At 54.5% G+C, this 17,049-nt stretch overlaps 1 protein-coding gene across 3 annotated transcripts in view; it reads right to left on the bottom strand.

Moving 5' to 3' along the window:
- The window catches only part of CAD (carbamoyl-phosphate synthetase 2, aspartate transcarbamylase, and dihydroorotase), a 46,522-nt gene extending 36,806 nt beyond the window's left edge, over nt 1-9,716 (bottom strand). For 2 of the 3 annotated variants that reach the window (XM_050951486.1, XM_050951488.1), the window contains exons 1-4: nt 9,610-9,716; nt 7,011-7,150; nt 6,138-6,267; nt 5,709-5,851 (exon numbers count right to left, since the gene is read on the bottom strand). In XM_050951486.1, coding sequence (XP_050807443.1) covers nt 5,709-5,851; nt 6,138-6,267; nt 7,011-7,150; nt 9,610-9,691 — 495 coding nt within the window. In that variant the 5' untranslated portion in view covers nt 9,692-9,716. Of the gene's footprint in view, nt 1-5,708; nt 5,852-6,137; nt 6,268-7,010; nt 7,151-7,717; nt 7,866-9,609 lie in introns of those variants that run through there. The other variant, XM_050951489.1, reaches the window with a different exon arrangement.
- Nucleotides 9,717-17,049: the final 7,333 nt, after the last annotated feature.

The raw sequence follows: 17,049 nt of genomic DNA, 5'->3' as shown, positions 1-17,049 counted from the left end.
ACCCACAAAAGGTCAATCCGGCCCTGCTCCCGCCTGTGGGGACGGTGGGTTGCCCAGACTGAGGGGGAAGCCCTCCTCTGAGGTGGCACAGACACACCCTCAACCCTTCCTTCTCCCCTGGGGGCCTCTGCTCAGTCGCCCGCTGGGGGAGGGACCTTCCTCCAGGGCCACGCGTGTCCTGGTCACTGGGGCTTTCCAGTGTCTCCTACAGCAGGTTCCCCACGGCCACGGGGTCGCATGCAGCTGCTCTTTACGGACCCATTCGCCATGGCCCAGCCAGCTAGACGACACCCCCATCCCCTCGCATTCTGCACAGCCCCGGGAGCCACGTGAGGCACCGTGCGGGGGTGTCATAAACAGATAGCTAAGGGTTAATGTCTCTTTCACCTGAAGCACCTGACCAGAGGACCAATCAGGAAACCGGATTTTTTCAACTTTGGGTGGAGGGAATTTAGTGTCTGAGTCTTTTGTCTGTCTGCCTGCTTTCTCTGAGCTTTGGAGAAGCAGTTTCTACTTTCTAGTCTTCTGTTTCTAAGTGTAAGGACAAAGAGATCAGATAGTAAGTTATATGGTTTCTTTTCTTTGGTATTTGCATGAATATAAGTGCTGGAGTGCTTTGATTTGTATTCTTTTTGAATAAGGCTGTTTATTCAATATTCTTTTAAGCAATTGACCCTGTATTGTATCATCTTAATACAGAGAGAACATTTGTATGTATTTTTCTTTCTTTTTATATAAAGCTTTCTTTTAAGACCTGTTGGAGTTTTCTTTACTTCAGGGAAATTGAGTCTGTACTCACCAGGGAATTGGTGGGAGGAAGAAATCAAGGGGAGATCTGTGTGTTGGATTGCTAGCCTGAGTTGGCATTCCCTCTGGGGGAATAGGAAAGTACTTTTGTTTCCAGGACTGGGAACAGAGAGGGGGGGAAGGGAAAAAGGATTATTTCCCCTTTGTTGTGAGACTCAGGGGATTTGGGTCTTGGGGTCCCCAGGGAAGGTTTTTCAGGGGGACCAGAGTGCCCCAAAACACTCTAACTTTTTGGGTGGTGGCAGCAGGTACCAGGTCCAAGCTGGTAACTAAGCTTGGAGGTTTTCATGCTAACCCCCATATTTTGGACGCTAAGGTCCAAATCTGGGACTAAGGTTATGATATGGTGTAGCAGCGGGTGGGATATAGACAGAATCCAGAAGCCAGTAGGAATATTATATTTTTCTTTTCTCTGCTAAGGGCTTTTTAGCAGAGAGAAACAGTTGGTTTTAAAAGGGAACCAGAGAAAAATTTTTTTTCTGCTCTCTCTGGCAGTTTGTGGCTTGCATGTTAAGCAAGAAGCCATTACCAGACTGTTAAGGGTCTTTTGTCATGCAATAGCCCTCCCATTAGGAGGCAAGTTCCAGCACTATATATATGCAAATAAAGTGGTTTTTCTAGTTTACCCTAGAGAGAGAAAAGGAAAAAAGCACTGTTGCTAGACAGACTCCAGGAGGCAACAGAGCCTGCAGTTCAGAAGATAAACGCCAGAGGGTGCCAGCGAGCCAGAACTGGCAGAAGCAACAGACAGCCATACCCAAAAGGCTCAGCCAGAGCCTGAAATACCCTCAGGTGCACCAGCGGAGAGCGGTTCACCAGCAACGGAAACAACCCCATCACCTACATCGCTTCCAGAGGGACCAAACCCAAGTCCACAGTCTGAGGAAGAACTGGTGACCCCAGCCTCAAGGGAACAGTTCCAGACTGAGCAGGAAGCGGATGACAGCCTTCAGAAAGCGTGGGCGGCGGCACGGAGCACCCCACCGCCTCTCAGCTCTTCTAATCGATCCCGGTTTGTTATAGACCAAGGACTTTTATACAAGGAAATTCTTTCTGGTGGACACCGGGAAGAATGGCAGCCGCAAAAACAGTTGGTGGTTCCAACTAAGTACCGGGGGAAGCTCTTAAGCTTAGCCCATGATCATCCCAGTGGCCATGCTGGGGTGAACAGAACCAAAGACCGGTTGGGGAAGTCCTTCCACTGGGAGGGGATGGGCAAGGACGTTGCCAAGTATGTCCGGTCTTGTGAGGTATGCCAAAGAGTGGGAAAGCCTCAAGACCAGGTCAAGGCCCCTCTCCAGCCACTCCCCATAATTGAGGTCCCATTTCAGCGAGTAGCTGTGGATATTCTGGGCCCTTTCCCAAAAAAAGACGCCCAGAGGAAAGCAGTACGTACTGACTTTAGTGGACTTTGCTACCCGATGGCCGGAAGCAGTAGCTCTAGGCAACACCCGGGCTAACACTGTGTGCCTGGCCTTAACAGACATCTTTGCCAGGGTAGGTTGGCCCTGCGACATCCTTACAGATTCAGGGTCTAATTTCCTGGCAGGGACCATGGAAAAACTGTGGGAAACTCATGGGGTGAATCACTTGGTTGCCACCCCGTACCATCATCAAACCAATGGCCTGGTGGAAAGGTTCAATGGAACTTTGGGGGCCATGATACGAAAATTCATCAACGAATTCTCCAATAATTGGGACCTAGTGTTGCAGCAGTTGCTGTTTGCCTACAGGGCTGTACCACATCCCAGTTTAGGGTTTTCACCATTTGAACTTGTGTATGGTCACGAGGTTAAGGGGCCATTACAGTTGGTGAAACAGCAATGGGAGGGGTTTACGCCTTCTCCAGGAACTAACATTCTGGACTTTGTAAGCAACCTACAAAGCACCCTCCAACACTCTTTAGCCCTTGCTAGAGAGAACCTAAAGGATGCTCAGGAAGAGCAAAAGGCCTGGTATGACAGACATGCCAGAGAACGTTCCTTCAAGGTAGGAGACCAGGTTATGGTCTTGAAGGCGCAACAGGCCCATAAGATGGAAGCATCATGGGAAGGGCCATTCACGGTCCAAGAGCGCCTGGGAGCTGTAAACTACCTCATAGCATTTCCCAATTCCTCACTAAAGCCTAAAGTGTACCATGTTAATTCTCTCAAGCCTTTTTATTCCAGAGACTTACAGGTTTGTCAGTTTACAGTCCAGGGAGATGATGCTGAGTGGCCTGACGGTGTCTACTACGACGGAAAAAAAGACGGTGGCGTGGAAGAGGTGAACCTCTCAACTACCCTGGAACGTCTGCAGCGGCAACAAATCAAGGAGCTGTGCACTAGCTTCGCCCCATTGTTCTCAGCCACCCCAGGACGGACTGAACGGGCATACCACTCCATTGATACAGGTAATGCTCACCCAATCAGAACCCCACCCTACCGGGTGTCTCCTCATGCCCAAGCTGCTATAGAACGGGAGATCCAGAACATGCTACAGATGGGTATAATCCGCTCATCTACCAGTGCATGGGCATCTCCAGTGGTTCTGGTACCCAAACCAGATGGGGAAATACGCTTTTGCGTGGACTACCGTAAGCTAAATGCTGTAACTCGTCCGGACAACTATCCAATGCCACGTACCGATGAGTTATTGGAAAAGTTGGGACGTGCCCAGTTCATCTCTACAATAGACTTAACCAAGGGGTACTGGCAAGTACCGCTAGATGAACCTGCCAAGGAGAGGTCAGCATTCGTCACCCATGCGGGGGTGTATGAATTCAATGTCCTTCCTTTCGGCCTTCGAAATGCACCCGCCACCTTCCAGAGGCTGGTAGATGGTCTACTAGCTGGACTGGGAGAATTTGCAGTTGCCTACCTCGATGATGTGGCCATTTTTTCAGACTCCTGGCCCGAACACCTACTACACCTGGAAAAGGTCTTTGAGTGCATCAGGCAGGCAGGACTAACTGTTAAGGCCAAAAAGTGTCAAATAGGCCAAAACAGAGTGACTTACCTGGGGCACCAGGTGGGTCGAGGAACCATAAACCCCCTACAGGCCAAGGTGGATGCTATCCAAAAGTGGCCTGTCCCAAAGTCAAAGAAACAGGTTCAATCCTTCTTTGGCTTGGCCGGATACTACAGGCGATTTGTAAAACACTACAGCCAAATCGCTGCCCCACTGACCGACCTGACCAAAAAGACCCAGCCAAATGCAGTTAAGTGGACTGATGAGTGTCAAAAGGCCTTTACCCAACTTAAGGCAACGCTCATGTCTGACGCTGTGCTCAGGGCCCTGGATTTTGACAAGCCATTCCTAGTAACCACAGATGCATCTGAGCGTGGTATAGGAGCGGTGCTCATGCAGGAAGCAACAGATCACAACTTCCATCCTGTCGTGTTTCTCAGCAAGAAACTGTCTGAGAGGGAAAGTCACTGGTCAGTCAGTGAAAAGGAATGCTATGCCATTGTGTACGCCCTGGAAAAGCTACGCCCATATGTTTGGGGACGGCGGTTCCAACTACAAACTGACCATGCTGCACTAAAGTGGCTTCATACTGCCAAGGGGAACAACAAGAAACTTCTTCGTTGGAGTTTAGCTCTCCAAGATTTTGATTTTGAAATTCAACACATCACAGGAGCTTCTAACAAAGTAGCTGATGCACTCTCCCGTGAGAGTTTCCCAGAATTCAGTAGTTAAAAAGTGTTCTTAAAATGTAGAAGTCTGTTAGTTATATACTTAGGAGTATATGTAAAGGTGTATGTGTTGTATTAATCTGTTTATTTTCAAGTTCTAGAAGGAAATCGCCGCCAGTGAGCTTCCCCACTGTCTGCAATTTGGGGGGCGTGTCATAAACAGATAGCTAAGGGTTAATGTCTCTTTCACCTGAAGCACCTGACCAGAGGACCAATCAGGAAACCGGATTTTTTCAACTTTGGGTGGAGGGAATTTAGTGTCTGAGTCTTTTGTCTGTCTGCCTGCTTTCTCTGAGCTTTGGAGAAGCAGTTTCTACTTTCTAGTCTTCTGTTTCTAAGTGTAAGGACAAAGAGATCAGATAGTAAGTTATATGGTTTCTTTTCTTTGGTATTTGCATGAATATAAGTGCTGGAGTGCTTTGATTTGTATTCTTTTTGAATAAGGCTGTTTATTCAATATTCTTTTAAGCAATTGACCCTGTATTGTATCATCTTAATACAGAGAGAACATTTGTATGTATTTTTCTTTCTTTTTATATAAAGCTTTCTTTTAAGACCTGTTGGAGTTTTCTTTACTTCAGGGAAATTGAGTCTGTACTCACCAGGGAATTGGTGGGAGGAAGAAATCAAGGGGAGATCTGTGTGTTGGATTGCTAGCCTGAGTTGGCATTCCCTCTGGGGGAATAGGAAAGTACTTTTGTTTCCAGGACTGGGAACAGAGAGGGGGGGAAGGAAAAAAGGATTATTTCCCCTTTGTTGTGAGACTCAAGGGATTTGGGTCTTGGGGTCCCCAGGGAAGGTTTTTCAGGGGGACCAGAGTGCCCCAAAACACTCTAACTTTTTGGGTGGTGGCAGCAGGTACCAGGTCCAAGCTGGTAACTAAGCTTGGAGGTTTTCATGCTAACCCCCATATTTTGGACGCTAAGGTCCAAATCTGGGACTAAGGTTATGATAGGGGGGTGGGCTTCATCCAACATGCAGTAACCCCACACACACCCCCCAAACTCTTCCTGCCCGAGCGCCATATCTGGGCCCACGGCCGGTCCTGAGTGAGGCCAGCAAACGTTACAGAAAACTGCAGGGAGAAAGTCCTTGGCTCCTACCCCAGACACCTCCTGTCCCCCAGGAAGTGCCCCCAGGCTGGGCTCAGCCCTGCCCCCAGCCAGCCCAGTGCCAAGACCTAGCCCCATGGAGGGAGAGGCGACAGGGCGGGCCCAGCCCTACCTTCACTGACACCTCCTGCACCAGGTGCCGCTTGTTGGGGTCCTCGAAGGGCACGTTCTTCTCTTGGGCCCCATCCAGCACCAGCCTGCCCAGCAGCGTCCCCTTCTCTCGGATCCGCTTCGTCAGGGCCCTGGTGTCCACCCCTGGCAGGGATCCCAGCGTGAGCGCCAGAGCCCTGCCCACCGCCAGCCCGGCACCCAGCCTCGCCCCTGCCCCCAGTCTGAAGCCCCTGCCCCCTCCTCCCCCAACCCAGAGCCCCTGCCCCCTCCTCCCCCAACCCTCCTCCCCAGCCTGGAACCTCACCCCCATCTCCCCCAAACCAGAGCCCTACCCCTTCACCATCCACACCCACACCAAAGACCTCATCTCACCCCCTTCCCAGCCCCCAGCCTCCCACCCGCTCAGCTCCCGTGCCCGCCTGCTCCCCACCTTCCAGCCCGGGAACGTTCTGCTCCTTCAGCCACTGGTCCAGCGAGCGCACTGCGCTCCAGTGGCTGGGGATCTGCGAGCACTCGCCCACGATCAGCGCCGACACGTGGATCTTGCTGGACTCGAACCACTGCAGGCATGGAGAGGGGTGAGCCAGGCAGGTGCCAGGGTGAGCTCCGCGGGACCCCAGCCAATGCCCAAGCATGCAGAGGGCTGCCCCCACCCCGCGCAAGGGCATGAGCTGCTGTGACTGAGCACCTCCTGTCACCCACGGGTCCCACTCCCACCTCCCAGGGACCCCCAGGCTGGGAGTGAGTGCCCCAGAGAAGGAGAACACAGCTCCAACCAACCCACCCACCTGCCCCTGTCCACGGGCCATGGCAGCCTCTGGGAACCCCTCCCCAGGCCTGGCATGTTACGGAGATGCAGGCCGGCCCCAGCCCCCTACCAGAGGGCACTCTGGGTGCGGGCTGCCCCAGGCCAGTGTTCTGTCTCACTGGCCCTATGGGGACGGGCAGGGCCCTGCTGTTGCTCCCTAGCTGCCCGGCAGCCAGTGCCCAAGGCAGAGGGTGCCAAGACAGCCAGCCATGGGCGAGGACTTGGGCTGCCTGGGGCGGCACATTCCAGGCAGGCACCTCACAGGATGCGGCACAGCCTTTCCCTGGGGCCCCAGCCTTTCCCTAGCAAGCAGGTGGCTCTCTGCCCCGAGTGCCCACAAGCCCCACCCGCCAGGCTCAGGTGCCCCAGTATCTCTCCCTCACTAGCCACCTGTCTGTCTATCCCAAGAGAGTCTCCCCACAGCTTCGTCCACGTGCCTGCAGCGGCCAACAGCCCTCAAACGGCCCCGTACCCCACCCCCAGCCCTGCACTCACCCTGCTGAGGCCGTACTGGTCAGGCTCATCCTGCGGGACGCCATAGTTCCCAATCAGAGGGTAGGTCAGCACCAGGATCTGGGATTTGTAGGAGGGGTCTGTCAAGGCTTCGGGGTAACCCACCATGCCGGTCTGGAAGACTGCAGCCCGGGGCGGAAGGAGAAACAGCACTCAGAACAGCGCAGCTCTGCCAGCGCCCGGAGCACGGCACCACACCCACTGGCAGCACTGGCACAGTGTGGCTCTGCCAGGGCCTGGAGCACGGCACCACACCCACTGGCAGCACTGGCACAGTGTGGCTCTGCCAGGGCCTGGAGCACAGCACTGCACCCACTGGCAGCACTGGCACAGCATGGCTCTGCCAGGGCCCAAAGCACAGCACTGCACCCACCGGCAGCACTGGCACAGCATGGCTCTGCCAGGGCCCCGGAGCACAGCACTGCACCCACTGGCAGCACTGGCACAGCACGGCTCTGCCAGGGCCCAAAGCACAGCACTGCACCCACCAGCCGCCCCCTCTTCCCTCCGCACCCACCAGCCATTGGCACTCCCTGCCCTCCCTCACGGAGAGGGTGCTGCTGGGCTGTAGATTGGTGTATCAGTGCCAGGTGCCAGCCCCTCAGCCCCGGGGCCAGGGAGCTCGGCCAGCGCTACAGGCTGGTGATAACTTCCCGGGTACCTGGGGCGGGGTCTGGGCCTCTGATTACCTGCCCCACAGAGATGCACACGGTGCAGAGGGAAAGCTCAGCACAGGGTCTAAAGCCCATGGCAAAGGAAGAGCCCCCAGCCACTGGAGGATGTTGCCAAAGGCTGAGGCCTGGCACCAGGGACCCCCTGTCCTAGGCTCTCCAGCTGCCCCCTCCACTGGGCACCAGCCTCAGGCACGGGGCACCCCCCACACTCCAGCTGGGGAGGAGACAGACCGGCACGCTGCAGAGCTGGTGGGAGCAGTGCGGGTCTGGGCACAGGAATCAGACAGAGCCCTCCCCATCCCCCGCCCCCCCTCCCCTCCCCGGGGCCTGCCCCCCCATTCCCTTCCCTCCCCACCCCCCGCACCCCCTTCCCTCCCCGGGGCCTGCCCCCCATTCCCTTCCCTCTCCACCCCCCCGCCCCCCTTCCCTCCACGGGCCCTGCTCCCCATTCCCTTCCCTCCCCATCCCCCGCACCCTCCCTCCCCGGGGCCTGCCCATTCCCTTCCCTCCCCACCTCCCGCCCCCTCTTCCCTCCACGGGGCCTGCCCCCCATTCCCTTCCCTCCCCATCCCCCGCCCCCCCTCCCCTCCCCGGGGCATGCCCTCCCATTCCCTTCCCTCCCCACCCCCCGCCCCCCCTTCCCTCCCCGGGGCCTGCCCCCCATTCCCTTCCCTCCCCACCCCCCCGCCCCCCTTCCCTCCACGGGCCCTGCTCCCCATTCCCTTCCCTCCCCATCCCCCGCACCCTCCCTCCCCGGGGCCTGCCCCCCATTCCCTTCCCTCCCCGCCCCCCGCCCCCTCTTCCCTCCCCGGGGCCTGCCCCCCATTCCCTTCCCTCCCCATCCCCCGCCCCCCCTCCCCTCCCCGGGGCCTGCCCCCCATTCCCATCCCTCCCCATCCCCCGCCCCCCCTCCCCTCCCCGGGGCCTGCCCTCCCATTCCCTTCCCTCCCCATCCCCCGCCCCCCCTCCCCTCCCCGGGGCCTGCCCTCCCATTCCCTTCCCTCCCCATCCCCCGCCCCCCCTCCCCTCCCCGGGGCCTGCCCTCCCATTCCCTTCCCTCCCCACCCCCCGCCCCCCCTTCCCTCCCCGGGGCCTGCCCCCATTCCCTTCCCTCCCCACCCCCCCCGCCCCCCTTCCCTCCACGGGCCCTGCTCCCCATTCCCTTCCCTCCCCATCCCCCGCACCCTCCCTCCCCGGGGCCTGCCCCCCATTCCCTTCCCTCCCCGCCCCCCGCCCCCTCTTCCCTCCCCGGGGCCTGCCCCCCATTCCCATCCCTGCCCATCCCCCACCCCCCTTCCCTCCCCAGGGCCTGCCCCCCATTCCCATCCCCCATCACCCTACCCTCCCCGGGGCCTGCCCCCCATTCCCTTCCCTCCCCACCCCCCCTTCCCTCCCCGGGGCCTGCCCCCCATTTCCTTCCCTCCCCACCCCCCCGCCCCCCTTCCCTCCACGGGGCCTGCTCCCCATTCCCTTCCCATCCCCCGCACCCCCCCTCCCCGGGGCCTGCCCCCATTCCCTTCCCTCCCCACCCCCCCCGCCCCCCATCCCTCCACGGGGCCTGCTCCCCATTCCCATCCCTCCCCATCCCCCGCACCCCCCCTCCCCGGGGCCTGCCCCCCATTCCCTTCCCTCCCCATCCCCCGCACCCCCCCTCCCCTCCCCTCCCTGGGGCCTGCCCCCCATTCCCTTCCCTCCCCATCCCCCGCACCCCCCCCTCCCCTCCCCTCCCCGGGGCCTGCCCCCCATTCCCTTCCGTCCCCATCCCCCGCCCCCCTTCCCTCCCCGGGGCCTGCCCCCCATTCCCTTCCCTCCCCATCCTCCGCTCCCCCCCTCCCCGGGGCCTGCCCCCCCATTCCCTTCCCATCCCTCCCCCTCCGAGCTCCGCCGGGCCCCCCCGCCCCACTCACCCACTTCCCCGGCGGCGGAGCGCGCGGCCCCGAAGGGGCGGCCCCGGAGCACGGCCCCGTCCTGCAGCACCAGGCAGCCCATGGCGGGGCCGGCACGTGGGGCGCGGAGCGGGAGGCGGGGAGGCCGCGGGGACTGCGCGGGGGGAGCCGGATGCGGGCGGGGCGGGGCGAGCCCGGGCGAGCCCCGCCCCCTGCTCCCGAGCCCGCCCCCGAGCGAGCCCCGCCCCCTCCTCCGAGCTCCCAAGCGAGCCCCGCCCTGCGGCAAGCCCGCCCCGCCCCCTCCTCCGAGCTCCCAAGCCCGCCCGAGCGAGCCTCCCCCCCCCCCAGCTTTGCTGGCCCCGGTGGTCCCCGGGCTGCGGGGAGGGGAGGGAGGCTCCCAGGGCCGGCGGGCGGGGCCGGGCTGCTTTGCCAGTGCCCGGTGGTGCGGGGGGGGGGGGCGCAGGGCGCTAGAGAAACCAGCCAGGCTCGTTCGCGGCCCCCCAATCCCGCCTCTGTTTCAGCTTCCGTGACCAGACAGCACGTGTGAAAAATCAGGGCGGGGTGGGGGGTAATTGGCGCCTATCCCAAATATGGGGACGGTCCCTATAAAATGGGGGCAGTTGGTCACCCCTGCGCCTCCTCCCTCCCTCCCTCCGCTTTCCACTCAAACTCCACGATCCAACCCCAAACCACTCAACCCATCCGCCCCGCTCGCTCGCCGCACCCTCGCACACTCATTGACACCCGGCTGGCTCAAAGGGGGCGGGGGGCAAGGGCCGGCTCCAGGCACCAGCCCAGCACGCAGGGGAAGGAGCAGAAAGTCGGGTTCCTCAGCGGCAATTCGGCGGTGGGTCGCTCGGTCCCTCTCGGAGGGAAGGACCTGCTGCCGAATTGCTGCTGAAGAAGAAAGCGGCACGGTGGAGCAGCCGCCGATCGCGATCGCAGCTTTTTTTTTTCCCCCTGCTTGGGGCGGCAAAAACCCTGGAGCCGCCCTGGGGCGGGCTGAGGGCACAGACTCGGGGTTGGGGCCAGGGATGAGAGGTTTGGGGTGCAAGATGGGACTCTGGGCTGGGGAGTGGAGCCGAGGGGGTCGGAGTACGGGAGAGGGCTCCAGGCTGAGGCAGGGAGCTGGGGAGCAGGAGTGGGTAAGGGCTCCGGTCTGGTGGTGCAGACTCAGGGGTAGGGCCAGAAATGAGGGGTTCATGGTGCAGGAGGGGGCTCCAGCCTGGGGCAGTTGGCGTCCCCGGCAGGGCAAAGGCCCGTCTGCGGCCCAGTGCGTTACAACATCTCCCAGAGACTGCAAGAACCCTAGGGCTGGAAGCGCCCTCGAGAGGCCATCTGCTCCTGGCCCCGCACTGAGTCAGGACTAACAATTGTCTGACCAGTCATGACAGGGATGTGTCCAAGCAGCTCTGAAAAACCTCCAGTGACCGAGGTTCCACAGCCTCCCTGGGCAATTTATTCCAGTGTTTAACCACCCTGACAGTTAGGAACTTTTTCCTAATGTCCAACTTAAACCGCCCTTGCTGCAATTTAAGCCCATTCCTTCTTGTCCTGTCCTCAGAGGTTAAGGAGAACAATTTATCACCCTGCTCTTCATAATAATGTAACCACACACCTCCTAGGTCTGCTATCACCTTAGCTAAGGGGACTGTGTCTTTTAGCTCATGCATTTAGCTCCAGAGGTCCTAGGTTCAATCCCACCTACTGGCATCTGTTGGCACCACAAAAACCTTTTTACACACTTTAAATCTATCATGCCACCCTCAGTCATCTCCAGATGAAACAAACCTAGTTTTTTCAATTTTCCCCCAGAGATCACATTTTTGAGACCTTTATTCATTTTTGTTGCTCTTCTCCGGACTTTCTCCAACTTCTCCAGATCTTTGCTGTAATGTGCTCCCAACTGGACACAATGCTCCAGCCTTACCAGCATGGAGAGGAGCAGAAGAATTACTTCTTGTGTTTTGCTTACAACACTCCTGCTAATAATCTCAGAACAATGTTTACTTTTTTCGCAACAGTATTGCATTGTAGACTCATACTTCGTTTGCGATCCCCCATAAACCTTAGATTCTTTGCTGCAGTGCCCCTTTCTAGACAGGCAGGTCCCAGGTTTTGGCTGTACGTGCTATTTTTTTCCCCAGGTCACTTATGGTAAAGATTTTGTTGTGAGCATCTGTCATAAACAGATAGTTAAGAGTTAATGCCTCTTTTACTTGTAAAGTGTTAAGAAGCTCAGTAAACCTGGCTGACACCTGACCAGAGGACCAATAAGGGGACAAGATACTTTCAAATCTTGGTGGAGGGAAGTCTTTGTTTGTGCTGTTTGTTTTGGGGGTTGTTCGCTCTTGGGACTAAGAGGGACCAGACATCAATCCAGGCTCTCCAAATATTTCTGAATCAGTCTCTCATGTTTCAAACTTGTAAGTAACAGCCAGGCAAGGCGTGTTAGTCTTATTTTTGTTTTCTCAACTTGTAAATGTTCCTTTTTGCTGAGAGGATTTTACCTCTGTTTGCTGTAACTTTGAACCTAAGGCTAGAGGGGGTTCCTCTGGGCTATATGAATCTGATTACCCTGTAAAGTATTTTCCATCCTGATTTTACAGAGATGATTTTTACCTTTCTTTCTTTAATTAAAAGCTTCTTTTTAAGAACCTGATTGATTTTTCCTTGTTTTAAGATCCAAGGGGATTGGATCTTGACTCACCAGGAATTGGTGGGGGAAAGGAGTGGGGGGATGGTTAAATTCTCCTTGTGTTAAGATCCAAGGGGTTTGGATCTGTGTTCACCAGGGAGTTGGTGAAAAAGCCTCTCAAGGCTGCCCAGGGAGGGGAAGGTTTTGGGGGGACAGGAAGTGTTCCAGACGCTGAAATTTCTGGGTGGTGGCAGTGTTACCAGATCTAAGCTAGTAATTAAGCTTAGAAGTGTCCATGCAGGTCCCCACATCTGTACCCTAAAGTTCAGAGTGAGGGAGGAACCTTGATAGCATCCAAACACTACCATTCTATCAGGAGAAAGAAAAACAAGACAGTTACATTGAAGATGCAGAGCATGCAAAGGGACTGCTGCAAGAAGCCAGCTTTCTCTTTCTTCACTTGACCAAATGCTGGGTGAAAGTGCAAACACAGCCCCTCCACCACAAATGATGCAGTCGAGTTCTGCTCTATCTTATCCCAAAAGCAGGGGACAGAACGCCTACCAGCCACAAAGTGAGACGGAACTTTTGGACAGGCCGTCTTCCAACTTGCATGGTGAGAGCCAAAGGGAAAGGTCCAAGAGGCTGCAAAAGCAGAAAGTGCAATTAAAATGGGTGATTTCAACTCTCCTCATAATGATTGAATAAATGTTATCTCAGGGCATGACACAGAGAGAACATTTCTAGACACCCTGAAGGCCAGTCCTGCAATCCCTAAGGGACGAGGCGATTCTTGAGTCAGTCCTAAGTGGAGCACAGGATGTGGTCCAAGAGGTGACTATAACTGTATGCTGGGTAAAAGCAACCACAATGTAATTAAATTTAACCTCCTTGTATTGCAAATAACACAAAAACTCCACCACGGTAACACTTCACTTGGAAAAGGGGAACAATACAAGCCTTAGGAAGGCTGTTCACAAGGGTTACATGCCAGCAAGAAACATGGGAACTATTTACAAACAGCGTAGTACTGGCTAGACTAAATGTGTACCCCAAATCAGCAGCAACAATGAGAGGGCCAAAGAATCAATCTTGGCTTAACAGCCCAAGAGTAGAGGCCACGAGAAGCATCCTTTCAACTCTGGAAGTCAGATCCTAGGGAGGATAATAAGAAGGAAGCAAACTCTGGCTGGTAAGTGTGAAAGTACAGTATGGCAGCCATGGAAGAACCTGCTAAAGACAAAAAACTAACTGTAAGTTTTTTTAAGTCCCAGCAGTGGGGCCACTAGATGACATAGGGGTTAGAGGAGCACTCAAGGACGGAAAGGCCATTACAAGGATGCTAAATTAATTCTTTGGATTGGTCTTCACTGCAGAGGATGTGGGGGAGATTCCCCACATAAGAGCTATTCTTTCTGGGTGACAAATCTGAAGTACAGCCTGTGACAAAGTGGGAATGTTCTCAATGTGTTCTCTGAATACTGTGTGGGTGCCTCAGTTTCCCCAATGCATTTCTTAAGTAGGTGGTGGGATAAGGGTGTGTAATTGTTGCAGAGAATTAGAGGGCCAGTGTGATACTGTCTGCACAGAGAATGGCTGACACCTCATCTCCTGGCAACTGATGGGCTTGGTCCCTCCCCTTCAAGGTGCCAACTGAAGGTGTTGGAGGACAAAGAGCTCAGGTGGCCTCCTGGCTGGGAAAGAGACAAAGGCCAGAGGAAGGGCTGGAGAGTTTCAGTTTGGAGCTGTCTGGGGAAAAAGAGGGAGGCACAGACCTGGGGTCTGGCCTCCCTGGCCCCAAAATGGACCTGACTTAGGGGTCTGGTTTCTGTACCTACAAGCTCTGTTTTGGACTGTGTTCCTGTTGTCTAATAAACCTTCTGTTTTACTGGATGGCTGGAGAGTCAGGTCTGACTGCAGAATTGGAGTGCAGGGCCCTCTGGCTTCCCCAGGAGCCCTGCCTGTGCGGAATCGCTGTGGGAAGCGAACAGTATGAGAAGAGGCTGCTGAATGCTCCGAGGTCAGACCCAGGAAGGTGAAGTCGTGTGAGCTCCTTGCCCTGGAAACAGTCTGCTCACAGAGAGGAGGCTCCCCCAGAGTCCTGCCTGGCTTTGTATGGAGTAGTTCCAGAGCGTCGCCCCAGTGACTCTGTGACGCTGCCCCACATGTGTCAGTAAAAGAGGTTATAGAAAAAATTACTAAATTAGATAGTAATAAATCACAAGGACCAGACGGGATTCACCCCAGAATTTGGCAGGAACTCAAATCCAAAATTGTAGGACTACTATCTATGGTATGTAACCTACCACTGAAACTCACATCTGTCCCAGGTGGCTTGGAAGGTAGCTAATGTAACGCCAATTGAAAGAAGAGCTCCAGAGGTGATCCTGGCAATTACAGGCTGGTGAGTCTAACTTCAGTATCAGCCAAATTGGCCGAAACTCTAATAGAGACTAGAATTATCAGGCACACAGATTAACATGACTTTCCGGGGGAGAGTCAACATGGCTTTTGTCAAAGGGAATTGAGCCCCAGCCAGCTAGTACAATTCTTTGTGGGTGTCAGTCAAAATGGAGACAAGGACCCTCAACAAAGACTTTTAAGGCAACTAAATAGAATCACAGAATATCAGGGTTGGAAGGGACCTCAGGAGGTATCTAGTCCAACCCCCTGCTCAAAGCAGGACCAGTCCCCAACTAAATCATCCCAGCCAGGGCTTTGTCAAGCCTGACCTTAAAAACCTCTAAGGAAGGAGATTCCACCACTCATAGACTCATAGGTCAGAAGGGACCAATATGATCATCTAGTCTGACCTCCTGCACAAGGCAGGCCACAGAACCCCACCCATCCAATTTTATGACAACCCCTAACCCAGGACCGAGTTATTGAAATCCTCAAAATTGGTTTGAAGACCTCAAGCTGCAGAGAATCCACCAGCAAGCGACCCGTGCCCCACGCTGCAGGGGAAGGCGAAAAACCTCCAGGGCCCCTGCCAATCTGCCCTGGAGGAAAATTCCTTCCCGACCCCAAATATGGCGATCAGCTAAACCCTGAGCATGTGGGCAAGACTCACCAGCCAGCACCCAAGAAGGAATTCTCTGCAGTAACTCAGTTCCCATCCCATCCAACATCTTCCCGCAGACCATTGAGCAGACTTATCTGGTGGTAATCCAAGATCAATTGCCCAAATTAATGATCCTATCATAACATCCCCTCCATATACTTATCAAGCTTTGTCTTAAAGCCAGAAAAGTCTTTTGCCCCTACTACTTCCCTCGGAAGGCTGTTCCAGAACTTCACTCCCCAATGGTTAGAAACCTTCGTCTAATTTCAAGTCTAAACTTCCTAATATCCAGTTTATACCCATTCGTCCTCGTGCCTACGTTAGTACTAAACTTAAATAATTCCTCTCCCTCCCTAACGTTAACCCCCCTGATATATTTATATAGAGCAAGCATATCCCCCCGCAGCCTTCTTTTGGCCAGGCTAAACAAGCCAAGCTCTTTGAGTCTCCTTTCATAAGGCAGTTTTTCCATTCCTCGGATCATCCTAGTAGCCCGTCTCTGAACCTGTTCCAGTTTGAATTCATCCTTCTTGAACATGGGACACCAGAACTGCACACAGTATTCCAGATGGGGTCTCACCAACGCCGTATACAACGGTACTAACACCTCCTTATCCTTGCAGGAAATACCCCGCCTGATGCATCCCAAAATCGCATTTGCTTTTTTAACAGCCGTATCACATTGGCGACTCATAGTCATCCTGCTATCAACCAGTACCCCAAGGTCCTTCTCCTCCTCCGTCGCTTCCAACTGATGCGCCCCCAACGTATATCTAAAATTCTTATTATTAATTCCTAAGTGCATGACCTTGCATTTTTCACTATTGTATTTCATCCTATTTCTATTACTCCAGTTTACAAGGTGGTTCAGATCTTCCTGAATAGTATCCCTGTCCTTCTCCGTGTTAGCAATACCCCCCAGCTTTGTGTCATCCGCAAACTTTATTAGCACATTCCCGCTCTTTGTGCCAAGGTCAGTAATAAAAAGGTTAAATAAGATTGGTCCCAAAACCGATCCTTGAGGGACTCCACTAGTAACCTCCTTCCAGTCCGACAGTTCACCTTTCAATACGACCCTCTGGAGTCTCCCCTTTAACCAGTTCCTTATCCACCTTACAACTTTCATATTCATTCCCATCTTTTCCAATTTAACTAACAGCTCCCCGTGCGGGACCGTGTCAAACGCCTTACTGAAATCTAGGTAAATTATATCTACCGCATTTCCTTTATCTAAGTAATCCGTCACCTTCTCAAAGAAGGAGATCAGATTGGTTTGGCACGATCTACCTTTAGTAAATCCGTGTTGCAATTCGTCCCAATTACCATTGACCTCTATGTCCTTAACTACTTTCTCCCTTAAAATTTTTTCCAAGACTTTACATACTACAGATGTCAAGCTAACAGGCCTATAATTACCCAGATCACTTTTATTCCCTTTCTTAAAAATAGGAACTACATTAGCAATCCTCCAGTCATACGGCACAACCCCCGAGTTTATCAATTGCTTAAAAATTCTCACTAACGGGCTCGCAATTTCACGCGCCAGTTCCTTTAATATCCTCGGATGGAGATTGTCCGGGCCCTTCGACTTCGTCCCATTGAGCTGTTCAAGTACGGCCTCTACCTCAGTTGCGGTAATATCCACTTCCATATCCACATTCCCGTTTATCATCCCTCCATCATCGCTAGACTCCTCACTAGTCTTATTAAAAACTGAGGCAAAGTACTTGTTTAGATGTTGGGCCATGCCTAGGTTATC

The sequence above is a fragment of the Gopherus flavomarginatus genome, chromosome 4 (assembly GCF_025201925.1).
Source record: "Gopherus flavomarginatus isolate rGopFla2 chromosome 4, rGopFla2.mat.asm, whole genome shotgun sequence".
NCBI lineage: Eukaryota > Metazoa > Chordata > Testudines > Testudinidae > Gopherus > Gopherus flavomarginatus.
This window is presented reverse-complemented; position numbering and strand designations above follow the sequence as displayed.